Genomic DNA, 15,078 nt, shown 5'->3' on the forward strand with positions numbered 1-15,078 from the left:
TTTTGTATACTTGTTTGTGCATTTTTTTCTCTTATTTGACCAATCAACTGTAAATAATTGTACCTTTCACAAAACTGCTGGTATGTTTGAAAGAGCATTCTATAAGCTACAGTATCATATATAGCAATGCTAAATGTGTGCAGTAGCTCAAGAGAAAAAAAAAAGTTTTGTAGCCGCACTCAAAATCTGCCAATTTTCCACCGTAACGAAAGAGTTAAAAGAAGGGGCTCACGACTGCATCATGGATGATTAAATATGACTGGAGAAAAGAGTCATTGGACAGCCTGGCTGCAACTTGTTAGCACTTAATGCATGCAGTTCGGGGCCACAGTTTGATCATCACTGCTCTGGGCAAAGTCAGCCAGCCAGTGACTACCAAGCAAAATGCATCTTGTACTGCCTGTGTGAGCAAAGTGCTAGTCAGAGCTTGTCAGCAGGAAACCTCTGGAAAAGATTGTTGCACTAGACCATGGTATGGTGGGTGGTGCTTGTCTGGGGCCACTGCGCATGCGAAGGACTGAAACAGTTCGTGGCACATGCGCATGTGTGCACGTGTCCCGGTACAATTGATCTGTTGTACCAGGACCATTTCTTTCTCTGCTGCAACTCTCTATTATCTGGTTTTGCCATACCAAAGCTACCAATCCTAAAGAAGAACCACACAGCTTAAGCCTTAAGCCTAGACACCAGAGGGGGATCGATCTACTCCCCCTCCCCCCCTCCCCCTTCCCTCCTCCATCCCACCATTAGCTCTACACCTTTACACCTTTTCTTGCATGAGGACAAGATATGCAAGTGGGGGAGACACTAGAATTGGGTGTGATTTGTGTACCGTCCTTGTTGCATGTGTGTGAAAGGCGGGGGCGGTGGCTGGGCGGAGATGCAGTATTTTGCTGTGAGTCCTGCTTAGATAGCTTAGTATGCTTCGCAGCCAAGAGACCGCAGCCTTGAAAGCATGTGGTGGGCATGATTTTCTTGCTTGTAGAGGAAGAGAACAGTCGAAGGGTTAAGCTTATCGTGTTCAGAATTATCAGACAGAAAGCTACGATTGCTGAATGAACCTGTGTTAGCTCATCTGTAAAAATGCAAGAACGGGGTTTATAGCTTATCAGTTTGCTGTTGCTCTATTTTTTCGCCAGTCGAAATCAAATGCAAAAGCAAAAGCAAACGTAAGCTGAGTCCCAGTTTGAGAATGTTTTGCGGCTGTACGATTTCTCACCAGCTGCTTTGTTCCATCTTGGTTGTTGTTTGATGCATCTTGAGAATCGTTTGGATTGGGGCTCTGAATTTTTCGCATTGGTGTTTGCTCGTAGTGAATGTACAGTAGAATCTTGATAAATGGAAATCGCTTAAACGGAATTGCCGCTTAAACGGAACAGTAGCCAGTAAGTTGGTTGGGTTTGTATTCAGATAATGTAAAAAAACTCGGTAATCGGAACTAAAGCTTCCACGTCACCATTTAAACGGAACCAGAAATGGAACTTCTTGTGAAACCAATTGGCATGAGAATCAGCTTTTTACGGTTCCGGCTGTTTCGTGGTTGTTTTTTTTTTTCCTCTCTCCTCGTAAGCCTCGTCTCATTAGTGGTCAGCCGTGTTAGCGCAACAAATGCAACATCGCAGTTCTTGTTCCAGTCGTATGGTCTCGATTTAAGGGGAGACGTGGGTCTTGAAATGAACTTTTTTATTAATTGCTCTGTGATAATGAAAATCACTGTGCATATGTGTTTTGTCTTCCTCATTTCAAATATGTAATTAGTTTTCAAGTGGTAGAATTATTTTTTGAGTTATAAAGAAAACACTGGAGCCTAATTAAGTAATTTCTTACGGGCCTTTAAGGAACTTTTTATTCAATTTTTTTTTTAAATAAATGGTATGGATGTGTAGCTTAAGACCTGCCATGCATGCTGAAGCTATTTATATTCCTGTAAAGATAGTTGATTGGATAGAATTAATCTAATTATGCCAAGTACAGTTTTCTGAAAACTTAAAGACCTCTAATTATTACTCATAACATTTATTTGAGGTAAAATGAGCCAATTAAAATAGCTTCAGCATGCAGTTCATTTTATCCCGAATTCAACGGTATAACACTTGTAGAAATCCTTTGAAAAAAACTACCTCAAAACCCCTGTAAGGCTAGGCACATATGCAAAAAAAGGGAAGCTGAGAAAATCGCAGTTGAAGTTTTACTACAAGTGACAGTTTTATCTATTGAGCATATGAAAAAAAGAAAGGTTCTAGAATGTAGCTCGCGTTTCGCTCAACACGAGCATACCAAGTTTGCCGAAATCAGTTGGTGGGAAAATTATGAAATCCTCTGTCTACTGATGGCACCTGGCAGAAAAACTGAACAAAAGCAAAGCCAGAACGTTGCTTCAATTTTTATGCTGTTGGCATCGCGCCGTCTCTCTTTGGCGACTAGGGCTGAGGTGCCGAGCGTGCACCACAGTTGTAAACGTTTATTTTGTTATGTTACTGCTTCATTTGTAGCAATCAAATCGGATTTGCATCGCGTGAAGTGAGTTGCAGCGAAGGGGCTGGTAACGGAATGCCCGCCACTGTTCTGTAATGCATGCGCTTGGCTAGGTGGGATAACCACGTTTTCGGTTTAATCTGCTCGTATATCACGTCACCAACGCTGATTGTGCACAGTGCGAACATTTATAATTTTCAAATCGCTCATCTATATGGTAACCTGCCGACGAGGAAGCGTGCGCCGGAGTGCGGGCCGACCCGCCGCGGCATCGTTGATAACAGAATGAACACACTTCCCTTGCGACGTCGGCATGCGGCATCCTCCACTTAATCATTTCTTTTCTTTCTATTTGCTGCTGATCGAAAGATAGACGCACCTTAGTGCCCCCGCAGGCGTAATCATATCGCTACGCTATCGTCTCGGCAGCCCGCGCGGGCGCTAAGCCTACCTCCGTCTCGGCGCCGTTCTCGCGATAAGTCGTCGTCACAGGAGGAGAAAATCGCATTTCAGGCGCTTTTAATAATGCCTGTTCTTCCTTTCGGTTATCGATAGTCATCTTTACTTTATTTTTACGCCATGCGGGGCTTTTGCCGGACCTCGCATAGACGAATACATGAGCCGTTGCCCTGTGATGAGAGTGCCGAGCAGACGACCCACGGCGCCCAGCCAATGAGGTTGCGCCCTGCGGTCACGTGCAGTCAGTAACCAATTAGGCGGCGCGATCCGTCTCTTTTCTACCCCGGTTTTACTCGCAACCAACGGACGAAACGGAGTGGTTCTGGCGGGGAATTGAAAACGAAAAGACGCGCTTTCGAATGAGACCAAGATGGACGCCGTGGCGCATGTAGGACCCGAGGGGCGAGTCGTCGAAAAAATGCTATTTTCGCGTCGAATCTTGGCCGATTTTAGCGGGCGTCGGTGCTATAAATTGATATTACGGCTCAAATACGTACTCCTGGGTCTGGATATTTTGCTAACCGGTAGAAAAATAGCTCTACTTTCCGAAAATGGCGATTTCTAAAAATCGATTTTTTGGCCAAATTTCGGGATTCCAAGACCCGCGTCTCCCCTTAAGACACCAAGATTACGGGGCTCTGCTCCTATTGCCTCGTTCGTGCCATTGTGGTGCTATTCGCGCTTCATTACCGCGTTGCCGTCTTCTACATTCAATGGTTCGTAAGCACTCGCGAGGTTGAGGCCTCTAGCCTCCGTGAAGATGCCATTGCAAGGACTCAAACATAGTTGATGCATTTGATGCTCAGGGACTCATTGTTGCCAAATTAAGTTTGTGAGTACTCTGCCTAAACCTCTTTTAGTTTTCATGCTTTCTGAAAAACTATCAGCTGCATTCACCTTCTGATGCTTCGAGTTCCATGAAGTGGTATTGATAGTGTGTACGCACATAAATTTGCGCTTTCATACATTGATCTCGGTAAACGGAACTCCTGTTAAACGGAACTAATTTTTTCGGTCCCTTGAAGTTCTGCTTATCGAGAGTCTACTGTACTCACGCTATTGCCCAGTGGTTGCTGAGGCTCTGTGTTGGCTGCCTGGCTTTCAGCGTTTGAATTGTGGCCGTAGCCATACTTCCCTCGTTGGTCTGAATTGGTCCCCTCCTCTACGAGGTTCAAGTCGTAGTCCGCTCTTTCCATTCACACAATACGATAAACCAAGCAGCCATGTAGGGCTTCTGAAGAGTGCACCTCGACGTTCTAGGGGAGATGTCGACACTGTGCGCTTGCTTTGTTTTTCTTCGTGCTCTTTTTACCAGGGTCTTCTCGATACTCAAGAAGCGTCTTTCCTACGCCAAGTCCTGTGTGCTGAAGATCTTCCGCTCTCTGCTTCAGTCGCAGTGCTTGGAACCGCTGCAGGAGCTGGGGTGAGTTGCTTACTTTTTAGAGCAGAAGCTCCACTGTGCCATGTCTCACAAGGTCATTCATTGTGTCGCAATGGCCTTGAGCCGCGGGAGTGCAAGTGTGGCAGGTGGTGTGATCTGTTGCTCAGAGGCATTGCAGCTGCGCTTTGGAGCCTCACTGCTGCTGTACCACATGACTAGGTGAAGGTTTAAAGGGGCCATGCAGACAAAATACAAGTTTAGTTCATTCGAAAGATTGCCTCGTTAGAATCATACTGACACCACTTTTAACGCACACTTCGCTCAAATAAGCTACATAATTAGGAAAAAAGGGAATGGCCATGTGACCCGCTAGCTCTTTTCTCGCAACAGAACCTATGATGCCATATGCCCAGCTGTGCGATTGGCTGAGGCCGGCAAAAGCAAAGGCAAATTAAACAGGGCTTATGAGCTTGCCAAATGAGCTATTTGTGCTTAAATGCAACTCACATTCATTTTACAGCTATAAGAATGGCGGGGTAAACAATGAAAGTTACGAAAATATTACGTAAACATAGAAGTACCGATGCGTACAGCTGTTGGCACTGGGCACACTACGTTAGTTTTAGCTGCAGAGCAGTCTGCTGCTTTGGAGTGGCCCTTTTGACACTGGCCGATTGGCGTAAGTGACGTTGTCTTACGTGACCCTGTTTGTTGAGCATACCCTATGTTTCACGAAACAATTATTTTCTACCGCAACAAAAACAAGCCAGGTGCAAATTCGGTCATAAATAAAGCAACGGCGGGCAACCGTCCACGGCTCTGTGTGGCAGTGCCATCTGTGAGGACTGACGGTAAGCAAGGCTGTAGAGCCTAATGACACACTAGAAGTTTGTTTGAATACCCATCCCTGTGGCTTCATGGCAGATGTCACGAAAACACACGATTTGGCGGGAGAATCAAAATTTCAACCTCAATCGATTAATTTCGCAGTGGATGCAGCATTGTTCGGTGCCGGACAAGCACTGAAGGCACTATAAAACGAGAAATTCTTTGAACGAAACAAACTTGTATTTTATCTGCATGGCCCCTTTAACAACTGCCTTGCTGGTGCTTGGTCGCTCAGTCTTACCGTTTATGGCGTGGCGCTGCCGGATCGTGATTGGGGCAGGTGTGACCTAACGTTGACGAAACTCAACTCTGTGTGCTTAGTCTCTGTAAACCCAAGCCAGACAGACCTTTCGCTCATGGTAACTAGGTTTACAAGTGTTAAACCCAACGCATTTTATTGTGCGAGCAATAGATGTGCATGTTGGCCAAATTTTCACGGCGCTATGAATGACAAGGTAGAGATAGCATGGACAGCTTTCGGAAGGCTGTTCATGTTGCCGTGCAGGTGAATAGAAGCACAGACGCCGGTTGCCTCTGCCTTGACGGGTCTTACAACTCCCATGGCCACTTGTAAGCATTTAAAATCAAGTCTGCAGCCGGCGCAGGTGCCAAAGGTGAAGGAATGTAAATGGTGGCGACAAAATGCCCGCACTGGTGGGCAACTAAAGGAGCTACAGCTGGTGATCGCTGCTGCTCAAGTGAGCAAATGTGACCACTGACACAGTTAGAGCACTATGCACAGTTGGCTTGGTGTATGAGCAATGAGTGAGAAACGTAACGTTGTGGACTTCATGCATTTGGGAGAAGCCCGAAATAATGCTCACTCATTATTAAAGATCCACCAGTGGATCTTCAAATATTTTTTTCTTTTAATCTCCATCTCTCTCTCTCTCTCTCTCTCTCTCTCTCTCTCTCTGTGTATGTGTAATGCATGCATGCGTGAAGTGGACCCTTTCTTTTTCACTCTTTTTTTTTGAGCTGTAAAATTAGTGCATTTGAATTCATTCACTTTGTACCTGTACATGCGAAAGTGTGGGTGTGTGAGTGCATGTGGAGTTTGATTTCTTTTCCCTTTTCTTCCTGTTTTTTTTTTTTTTTTTGCAGCCTCAGCAAGTCACATTCTTAGTGGAGAGATTTGGTTACCTCCCATTACCTTTGGGTTGCTTTTCTTTTCTTTTTCCTTTCCTTTAAAGCGGGTATGTTTAAATAGCCCGGCCATTGTATTGCACTGCACTTTGCTTTGAATTTAAGGTGAAGTTGGGTGGACAGTACGTATCTGTGCCTCATTTTCTTCGGAAAAGGAAACAGATGGGGAAGGAACCGACTGGTCTCGCCTGTTCTTTATGGCCCTGTTTGTTTTTGCACGTTGTGTTTCAGACAGGAAAAGCAAGCCAATGGGCTGGAGCTTCCTTACCTCGAATCGTTCTTTGGAGTCATCTGCAACTGCCTCACGGAAAAGCAGTGAGTAATTCTAACAGCCTCTGGCCGTGCTCATTCCCCTTCTCTTTTCGTTGCTTTTCTTTGTTTAGCTCTGCGTGTTCTTCTCGCGTTCACAACCGTTAAAGACCAACTGCACTCAAATTTCGCCTTGGCCAAATTTACTTTGAACGTACAGTACATACCACCAAACCAACCGGAACATGACTGGTAGCCCCATGAAATGCATGGTTAATTAATTAGAAGCATTTAAAATAGTTCCATCGCAGGCGATGCTTCACCTGCCGGCGAATCGCGCAAACAACCATGAAGCGGAAATGGCGTAGCGGTCGGCCCTGTGCTTTTCGATCGAGCTCTGCTGGGCGTGCTTTTCCTATGACTGCGGCGAGAGCAAACCGTTGCGCGCTGGTTCGCTCCAGTTGGCCAGCCGGCCATTTGCAGCTGCTAGCTTGCCAGCTGGGCCAGCTGGAGTGTCACTTCACCCTGGCCGTAATGGCTGCGCTATTCTCAATTTCGGTTTCAATATCTTCTATTTTTGATGGTCGTTTGCACCGCGGATACGCGTATTTCGGCTGTCATGCTTTGTATCTTGCAATGATTTTAGGCAGGCAGACTATACGAAAATAACGTTTTTAAAAGATTGAAATTTTGAGTGCTGTTGGCCTTTAAGACTCGCAGAAGTTGAGGCCACGTGAAGGGATCGGTTCTGAGCAGTACTACTTCCATTGGGCCTCACATTGAAGTCTGTGTGTCCCACTGTTTAAACTCCTGTGCCTTTTTTTTTTCCATCCAGCTTCATCGTCGCCTACCAGCAACGCTACCCGGTCGAGGAAGACATTAGCATGTTTGACCAGTACAACTTCTTCGTGTATCCTTGTGTTGGCCTTTCTGGAAACTTGATGCTGTTCTTATCATAGAATATCATCTATGCCTCGCACCGACGAGGAAAACTTGTCCGTGCACTGTACATCACAACCATCGTATTCAGCTCTTCACTAACCGAGGTGGTGGAATGATGATGAGTGTTGTCCTGCTCCCTCTCCTCTTAAAGGGACACTGAAGGGCTTTGTAAACATTGCGGGATTACTTGCGCAAACTGTAGTCTGGAGTCTCTAGGCCATGTTTCAACCACTCGCTGCGTTTACGCGACATTATTTAGTAAAAAAATCAATTCGAAAGAGCTGTCCTCCTCTTTGCATCCTCCTTGCCGATTTCCTATGACATTTCACATGACACTCAAACGAGATGGCTTTGCTTGATTGCGCTACTGCACGGCTCGCCGACCATCCGACAGAATCCGTCGGCCCAGTGTTTAGTCGGCCGCCCGCAAGTGAGTCGTCGCAATTTGTTCGCTCAGTTGAAACTAAGCCATGACACGATTTGTGCCTGGAAGAATGTCCCTTTAGTTTGTTATTTTGCAGACTGTATCAAGCTCTAAGTCAAAAAGACTCCACACAAGCACACACGCGACACTTCGCTAGGCAAGCTCCAAAGGTGTGGGCAAAGCGCATCGCATTCTCCGGTGAGGAGGAGGAGGTTCATCCGCTGCTTATGCCTCGGCTAGTAACTGTTACGATTTCGAGCCGTGCTCGCAGGCTTATCTGATGATGCCATTTACAGCCGACGACATAGCAGAAGCGTGGTATTACTAAGATATCAAGAATGCCCAGCCAACGATAACATCGGATACCAACATGTTTTTTTCACAGAACTGAAACCAAAACTGGTTTGAATTCTATTCTTGGACATCGTCCAGTCGCATCGCATCTCGTATGCACGTCACTAATGTTAGTTGTGGCCGCTGCGAATGTCGCATGGTGTTATTTCTTGTTTCAGGCTTTATAAATTAAGTACTGCTTTATTGACAGGATAAATGATAAAAAGTGTGTTTATTTGAGCCAGTATATGCACTCTAAACAAGAACAGAGGTTTGGCAAATTCACTTCAGTGTCCCTTTAAAAGATCCTTATGTTAGTGAAAAGTGAATTGAGAGAAAGTATGCGAATGGATGTACACATTGGTCATCATCATCATCTGGGTTTTTACAGATTCCCCCAAATTAACTTGGAATCTATAACTTCAGCGTAGCTAACCTCATATTTTAAGTTTTTCGTTAGGGAAGGCGCTTTCGCGTTGCTGGTTTCGACTAGCGGTGGTGTGGCGTCCCCGTACAGATTGTGCCTGCCACACCACTTGTTGCTGGAAGAGTGCTTGACAGGAACACTAAAGGTGCTGGCCCAAGAGTGAGGCTGGCGCTGCAAGGGAGCGGAAATGTCTTTTCTTACAGACATTTTGCTTGGCCCGCTGCATTTAAATCCCTCGCCAATTACGTGATATCCCCCTGAGCATGTTTTCACGTAGCTCAGCGTAAAGCTGCGCCACTCCCATATGATGCTTTATTGTCCTTTTTGTTGTTCAACTTTATTCGAGCTGAGCAAGGAATACGTAAGCTGTCGCATTCCTATATCCCCCCAAAAATTGAGTCCTGAAGGTTGTGCTTGCTTGCTTGCCTGAACATTGGAGTAATTTTGAAAGCTAGTTGGGTGCAGTGCTGCCTGCTGTGTGAGTGTAGGGGAGGCCGCCTCCTTCCTTGACTACCCGCCGCGGTGGCTCAGTGGCTAAGGCGTTGCGCTGCTGAGCACGAGGTCGCGGGTTCGATTCCCGGCTGCGGTGGCCACTTTTCTGATGGAGGCGCAAAGCAAAAACGCCCATGTGTACGAGATTTCGGCGCACGATAAAGATCCCCAGGTGGTCAAAATTAATCCGGAGCCCTCCACTACGGCGCGCCTCATCGCCTGCGTTGCGTCGGCGCGTTAAACCCTACAATCAATCAATCAAATCTCCTTCCTTGACTGCTCTTCATCCCTCAGCGACAACACACGTGCCTTGTATGTCATTCAGAGCATGTGCGCCATCTATTCCGAGCTGGGCAGCGCACCGCCGAGTAACCTGCTCCAAGCACAGGTGAGTCAAATTGTTCTGAAGTAGCGGGAGCGCTCAGGTGCAACAAGTGTGATTGTGCAATTTATGTTGCAGAATTTTTTAAGCCTTACCATAGCTGCAAGATATGGGTGCGAACGGAGCGCACTGACCCCACCATTCCAGAGAAATTGGTCCCGCCATGTTTGGGGGAAAGAAATTCTCAAGAAGATTGCAAAGGCAGAGTCTGTTCTTAACTGAAGGCTGTACACAGTTGGAGGCTGTATGCATTTGCAATTCTCAAGGAGGGAAAAAAAAGAAAGGGGACTATTTTTTTTCTGCTGAGTTCGAAGACTTTACCCGCGCTTTGAAGTAAATTTATTTACTGCATTGTCGCAGCTGCTCATTGAAGATGGGACGGACCTCTTGGGTAGCAACTGTGTTGTCCTTGCTCAAAGGGGGCCGTGCAGACAAAATACAAGTTTGTTTTATTCGAAAGATCTCGTGTTTTGTAGTGCCCCCAGCTCTTGTCCGGAAGCAAACGATGCATTATTCACTGAGAAATTAATCAACTTAAGTGAAAATTTTGATTCTCCCACCAAATCGTGTGTTTTCATGACGTCTGCAATGATATCGCAAGAGCAGGTCTTCAAGCTAAACCTAGTGTGCTGCGAGCCTCGTTGCCATTAGTCAGCCTAGATGGCACCACCATACTGCGGCAGGCCATTTTCTGCCTTTGCTTTGTTTTTGACCGTATTTGTACCTGGCTTGTTTTTGTTAAGGTAGAAAATAATCATTTCGCAAAACTTGGTGTTCACTTGACAGATATGGTCACGTAAGACACCATCACTTGCGCCAATCGACCAGTGTTGTCTTATACAACCCCAAAGTGCCGCAGTGCTGTGCAGCTAAAACAAGCATAGTGCGCGTAGTACCAGCAGCAGTACGCATCGGTATTTCTATGTTTACGGGTACTTTTGTAACTTCCACTGTTTACCCCACCTTTCTTAGTGCTGTAAAAAGAATGTGCCATAAATGTAAGCGCAAATAGCTCGTTCAGCAAGCTTATAAGCCCTGACTAATTTGCGTCTGCTTTTGCCGGCCTCAGCCAATCGCTCAGCTGGACATATGACATCATAGGTTCTGTTGCGGGAAATGAGCTAGTGGGTCACATGGCCATTCCCTTTTTCCCTAATTATGTAGCTTGATTGAGTGAAGTTTGCGTTAAAAGTGGTGTCAGTATGATTCTAACGAGGCAATCTTTTGAATGAACCAAATTTGTGTTTTGTCTGCATGGCCCCTTTAAAGAGACTGCTTTGTCCCCATAACCACAGTACGAATTTTATCATAAACTTCTAACAACGAATTGAGTTAGTAAGGAAAACAGATGAAGAAGTGGTGACTCGCGAGCCATTTTGTTGTCAGGTTCTCGTGACATCACAGAATCCTGTTTGTGCGATTGGCGGCCACCAACCAAGGCCACCGCCGAAAAACATGATTGGGCAATCTTATTGGGGCCTGTAGTTCCATTTGATCCTATCACTCGACTGCTAACGTGCAGTTAACACGTACTGATAACTACGTTTTTACTGCTGGCTTCTGTTACATCCCTGCGGGTGCCATGTTTTCAATATTCCTTTTTTTGTTGTTGTTAAAATGATGTCTTTCATGGCTGAAGTGGAGCTGAGTGGGTTACCAAGGCTGCTTTTCTTTTTTCCCCCAAATTAGACACGGTTGTATTTTGTCTTGGTGGCCCTCTCTCAGCGTCCATCTGTCACCTCCTGCAGGATGCGGCCAAGTTGCCAAGGCGGGTGCCCAAGGTCCCGCCCTTCCAGGCAACCAACGGCGTGGCCGACACCGGCCAGGCGGCAGGCAGCAGTGCAGAAGCGGAGTTCGAGGAAGGAGCGTGGGGAGGAGAGGAGGAGGAGGGGGCGTGTGGGGGAGCTGAGGCTTCCCCCGAGGTCCACAACCTCAAGGAGCTCTTCCCTGACCTCTCGGAAGTATTCCTGCAGGTACGCAGGGGGGCAGGCTGCTACTGCTGCCCTTTTGCTTTTTTTTCCACTGTGGTCTTGGTCCACGATGTTTGGTATCACATTGGGGCCATTGAGCACTGCTACCTCCATGGTAACAATGTCCACAGGAGCTCATTAATGCATGGAGATCGTCGAGGGAAAGACAGTGGTACCTTAACTCTCTGGTCATAGTGTGGGTCTCTTTATAGGAACCACCAAGACAGCGTGCAGCTTTGGTTTGCTTGAGTAGTGCATTTGCCTTGGTACAGTTTTGTAAGAGAACACACTGGTCTTAGAAAGTTTTTTTTTTTTTTTTTGCTTTCCAACCAATTTTGATGAAACTTCATGGGCTTGTTCAGTTTTTTTAGCTGATTTCAAATATCTAATTAGTTTTGATGTAAGGTGGCTAGTTTCCGAGTTAATTTTATAATTTTCCTTAATTGTTCTTGAGAACAATAGGAAAAAAAGCTATTCAACAAAAGATTACCAGCAAGGCATGATACCAGAAGTTGTGGAGAATGAACTGTGGGAGGCAGATTTTTTTTGTTTTGCATTCACATACACGTTTACATCAATTCTAACTTCTAGGTTTGAACTACTCCTGCTAAACAATTAAAAATACTGCTGATTAAACTACTACTGAAACACAAAATGCAAAATCTGCTTCCCATATTGCATGGTTTAAACATTCAGCTTCAAAGTGCGAAAGAAATGATATTCCTAGCTGCACTACATACTGGGATGTACCTCTCGAGAATTTCGTAACACTGCGATACCACTCGTGACGAAAAAGTGGGGAATTATGGGAAAATTGTTGTTTATTTGTTGCAATAGGGCTTCTATGGCTTTGATAAGTACTTGGTACTGTTTCACGTACCGAATTTTTTGAGGAAAAACTGTGAAAATCAAGAGAAAATTGATACCTAATAAAAAGATTTTTTTGGGGGGCAATTTTTCAGTCCCAAAAACCATTTGCTCCCTTAAATGGAAACAGTGCTGTTATGACAGAAATTTTTAAAAGGCAGATTTCAAGTCACTTCCAGAATAAACCTTATTACGTGCCATAGTTTGTGATGTGCCTTGGGGCTCAGACAAAAAGGGCTGGATACATGTCAGTGGATGCCAAAATGAACTCGGTCCAGCAGAAATGGTAAAACCTAACTAACTATTGCATGAAACTTAGTGAAACCCAGCAGAGTGTTTAAAGGGCATAATGGCATGGCTATGCCAGATTTACTGGCTAGACCTGGATTACTTGTGCGCACCTGAAAGTCTCAGTGTGCTTGTAAGAATACGGTCAACCCCAGCTCCTGATAATTTCGTCTTGATAGTGTCACACTGTTACAGGGGCCTTGCGGAGAGGTCACTGTCCAAGTTTTTCTTACTGTGGCCATTCGTTAATAGTCTTATAACCACAAAATAGCACAATTCCAGATTTCAATTCAAGTTGGTAGCCCACAATCCTGTCAAATTGGACTTTAGCAGCACCGGCCAATCTGGGAATTCCCCAAGACATCGCTGTCCTATCTTCTTTTAAGTGCAGTGCACTTTAGGGGCTCGCCTTGTTGTTGTAGCTCACTCGCTGGACCCAAGTAGAGCCACACTACATTCTGCTGTCGCGGCTGTCGTCGTGGCATACCCCAGAGGCTTTGAAAGCCAAGTAGTTTACATAGTCATAAACGTTCAAAACTCGTGAACCGCTGGCGCTTGTCACACATCTCCCCGTTGTTTAGCGCAAAGAAAACTGGAGGTACATTTGAGGCAAAACATACGTAATTAACCGGCAGCGCCCGCATTCATTTAGTTAGGAACGCTCGTTGAGTTGGTTTTTACGATAGTCACTGAAAAAAAGTGGCAGTGCCACGCCGGCACGTGCGGGAGGTAAAGCAAGCACAAAAAGAACAGAACTCCCGCTGGTGCAGTTTCAGGCAGGAGGTGCGCGAGCACTGTGAAGGCGAGAAATTTTAGGTGTGTTGGACAAACCTCCTTTGAATTCATCAGGAAAGAAATGAGACAGGGTGGCGAAGAGCGTGATGGGTGGTAAGAGTGAGCGGATAACGGTGCCACAGCCCATTATGGTGAATCACTGCTCTGCTCTTCCGACAGCTTTCACATTGAGTGGAACAGCTTTAATTTTCATATTATCTGGCCGTATGAACTGCAGTTTGCATTAATTGTGACTTCTTTTTATTCCACCCTAGCAGTCTTTCAACTGAAGCAAACTTGTATGCTGCTTTCATGGTGTGTCCAGAAATGTGGTTACAGGAGGGCTTATTAATGTGTTGAGCGCCCTCCTAAACATGCTGCTTGCCGGGGATACTTTCCGCTATATGCAGTGTTGGGGTAAAGAAGTTATGCATAAGAAGGCACCACCTTGCTGGACCGAAACTGCAGAGACCAATACCAGTGTGGTTTACGGGATGAGCTGAACAGAGCTGAGTGCCAAGTGGCTGAGTCGCCATTGCTGTGATAAGGACTGTAGGAAGCCCCTATGGGTGGAGAGCACAACCGGAGCAGGAAACCCACTTGTAATGCAGTTTTTTTTTTTTTTGTACGGTGAGGAGGTTCAGTTGACCCGGTGGAAAAGAATTTAGGCGCGTTGACGTTGCACATAGACAAAATGTATTCACGGGACAGATATGTGACAAATTAAACCAATGGAAATCAAAACTAGACTTATCGGGTTCAGTCCTGCGAAAGTCTTAACCACAAATGTTTGGGGTTGCATGCGGGGGTCAAGCTTCAACGCGGTTCAATGATGTTGGCAGAGCTTGAGCAGATGTGCTAGACGTTGCGCGGTCGTGGCCGAGTGACAACGCAGCGTTGTGGCCCGAGCATTCTTTCGTCGAAGGACGCTGCGTTGCTGAAGCTGCAGAGACGACGTTGAAAGTCCTCAAGGCCAGAAGGAGAATGTGGCTTGTCCTTGAGGTCTCCCAGGCGTCGTCGTCCAGCCGAGAACTCGCCGATTGTCTCATTTTTCCAACTGGCCACATCCCTTTCCACTTCCTTGCCTGTTCTTACTCTGCTCCTTTTCTTTTGCCCCGTGCGCTCTTCACTGACAACGGCACACTCACTTTACGTTCCTCGCTTCTTTTCTCCGCGACTGCTGGCATCACGAAAAGTGCCTTCTCACACAGTTTTGGTGCTCTGTGCCCTTGTTAGCGTTGTGCCATAAAAACCTATAGTCATCATAATCATCAGGAGCAGGAAACAACGGGACGCGACCGTCGTCCTGTTTTCTGGGCAAGCTGTTTATGTGGTTCCTGCTGCAGTAAACATTTGGCAGACAAAAGGCTCAGAAGTCGAATGAAGTGGACACTCGCCATATATATTTGTGTCTATGCCAATGTGAGCTATATGAAAGTTTGAGAGAGAGAGAGAAAATGAACATTTATCTGGAGCAGAGAGCACCTGACTGCGCTGATTAAAAAGGGGGCACTGTAGCCTGATAGCCTGCTATGATTGTTGCCTTTGCGTCAGAATTGTGCCCATGCTGGGCTGGAAGGG

The 15,078-nt window shown here is 46.0% G+C and overlaps 1 protein-coding gene across 4 annotated transcripts in view; it reads left to right on the forward strand.

Moving 5' to 3' along the window:
- LOC144169361 (activating signal cointegrator 1 complex subunit 2) overlaps positions 1–15,078 on the forward strand; it is a 50,255-nt gene that overhangs the window by 18,698 nt on the left and 16,479 nt on the right. For all 4 annotated transcript variants that reach the window (XM_077698467.1, XM_077698468.1, XM_077698469.1 and 1 more), the window contains 5 exons: positions 4,250–4,357; positions 6,581–6,664; positions 7,434–7,508; positions 9,511–9,604; positions 11,347–11,571. In XM_077698467.1, coding sequence (XP_077554593.1) covers positions 4,250–4,357; positions 6,581–6,664; positions 7,434–7,508; positions 9,511–9,604; positions 11,347–11,571 — 586 coding nt within the window. The remainder of the gene's footprint in view (positions 1–4,249; positions 4,358–6,580; positions 6,665–7,433; positions 7,509–9,510; positions 9,605–11,346; positions 11,572–15,078) is intronic.

Source organism: Haemaphysalis longicornis, unplaced genomic scaffold (assembly GCF_048455015.1).
Source record: "Haemaphysalis longicornis isolate Haplotype H1 unplaced genomic scaffold, Haemaphysalis longicornis Haplotype H1 scaffold_2, whole genome shotgun sequence".
Taxonomy (NCBI): domain Eukaryota; kingdom Metazoa; phylum Arthropoda; class Arachnida; order Ixodida; family Ixodidae; genus Haemaphysalis; species Haemaphysalis longicornis.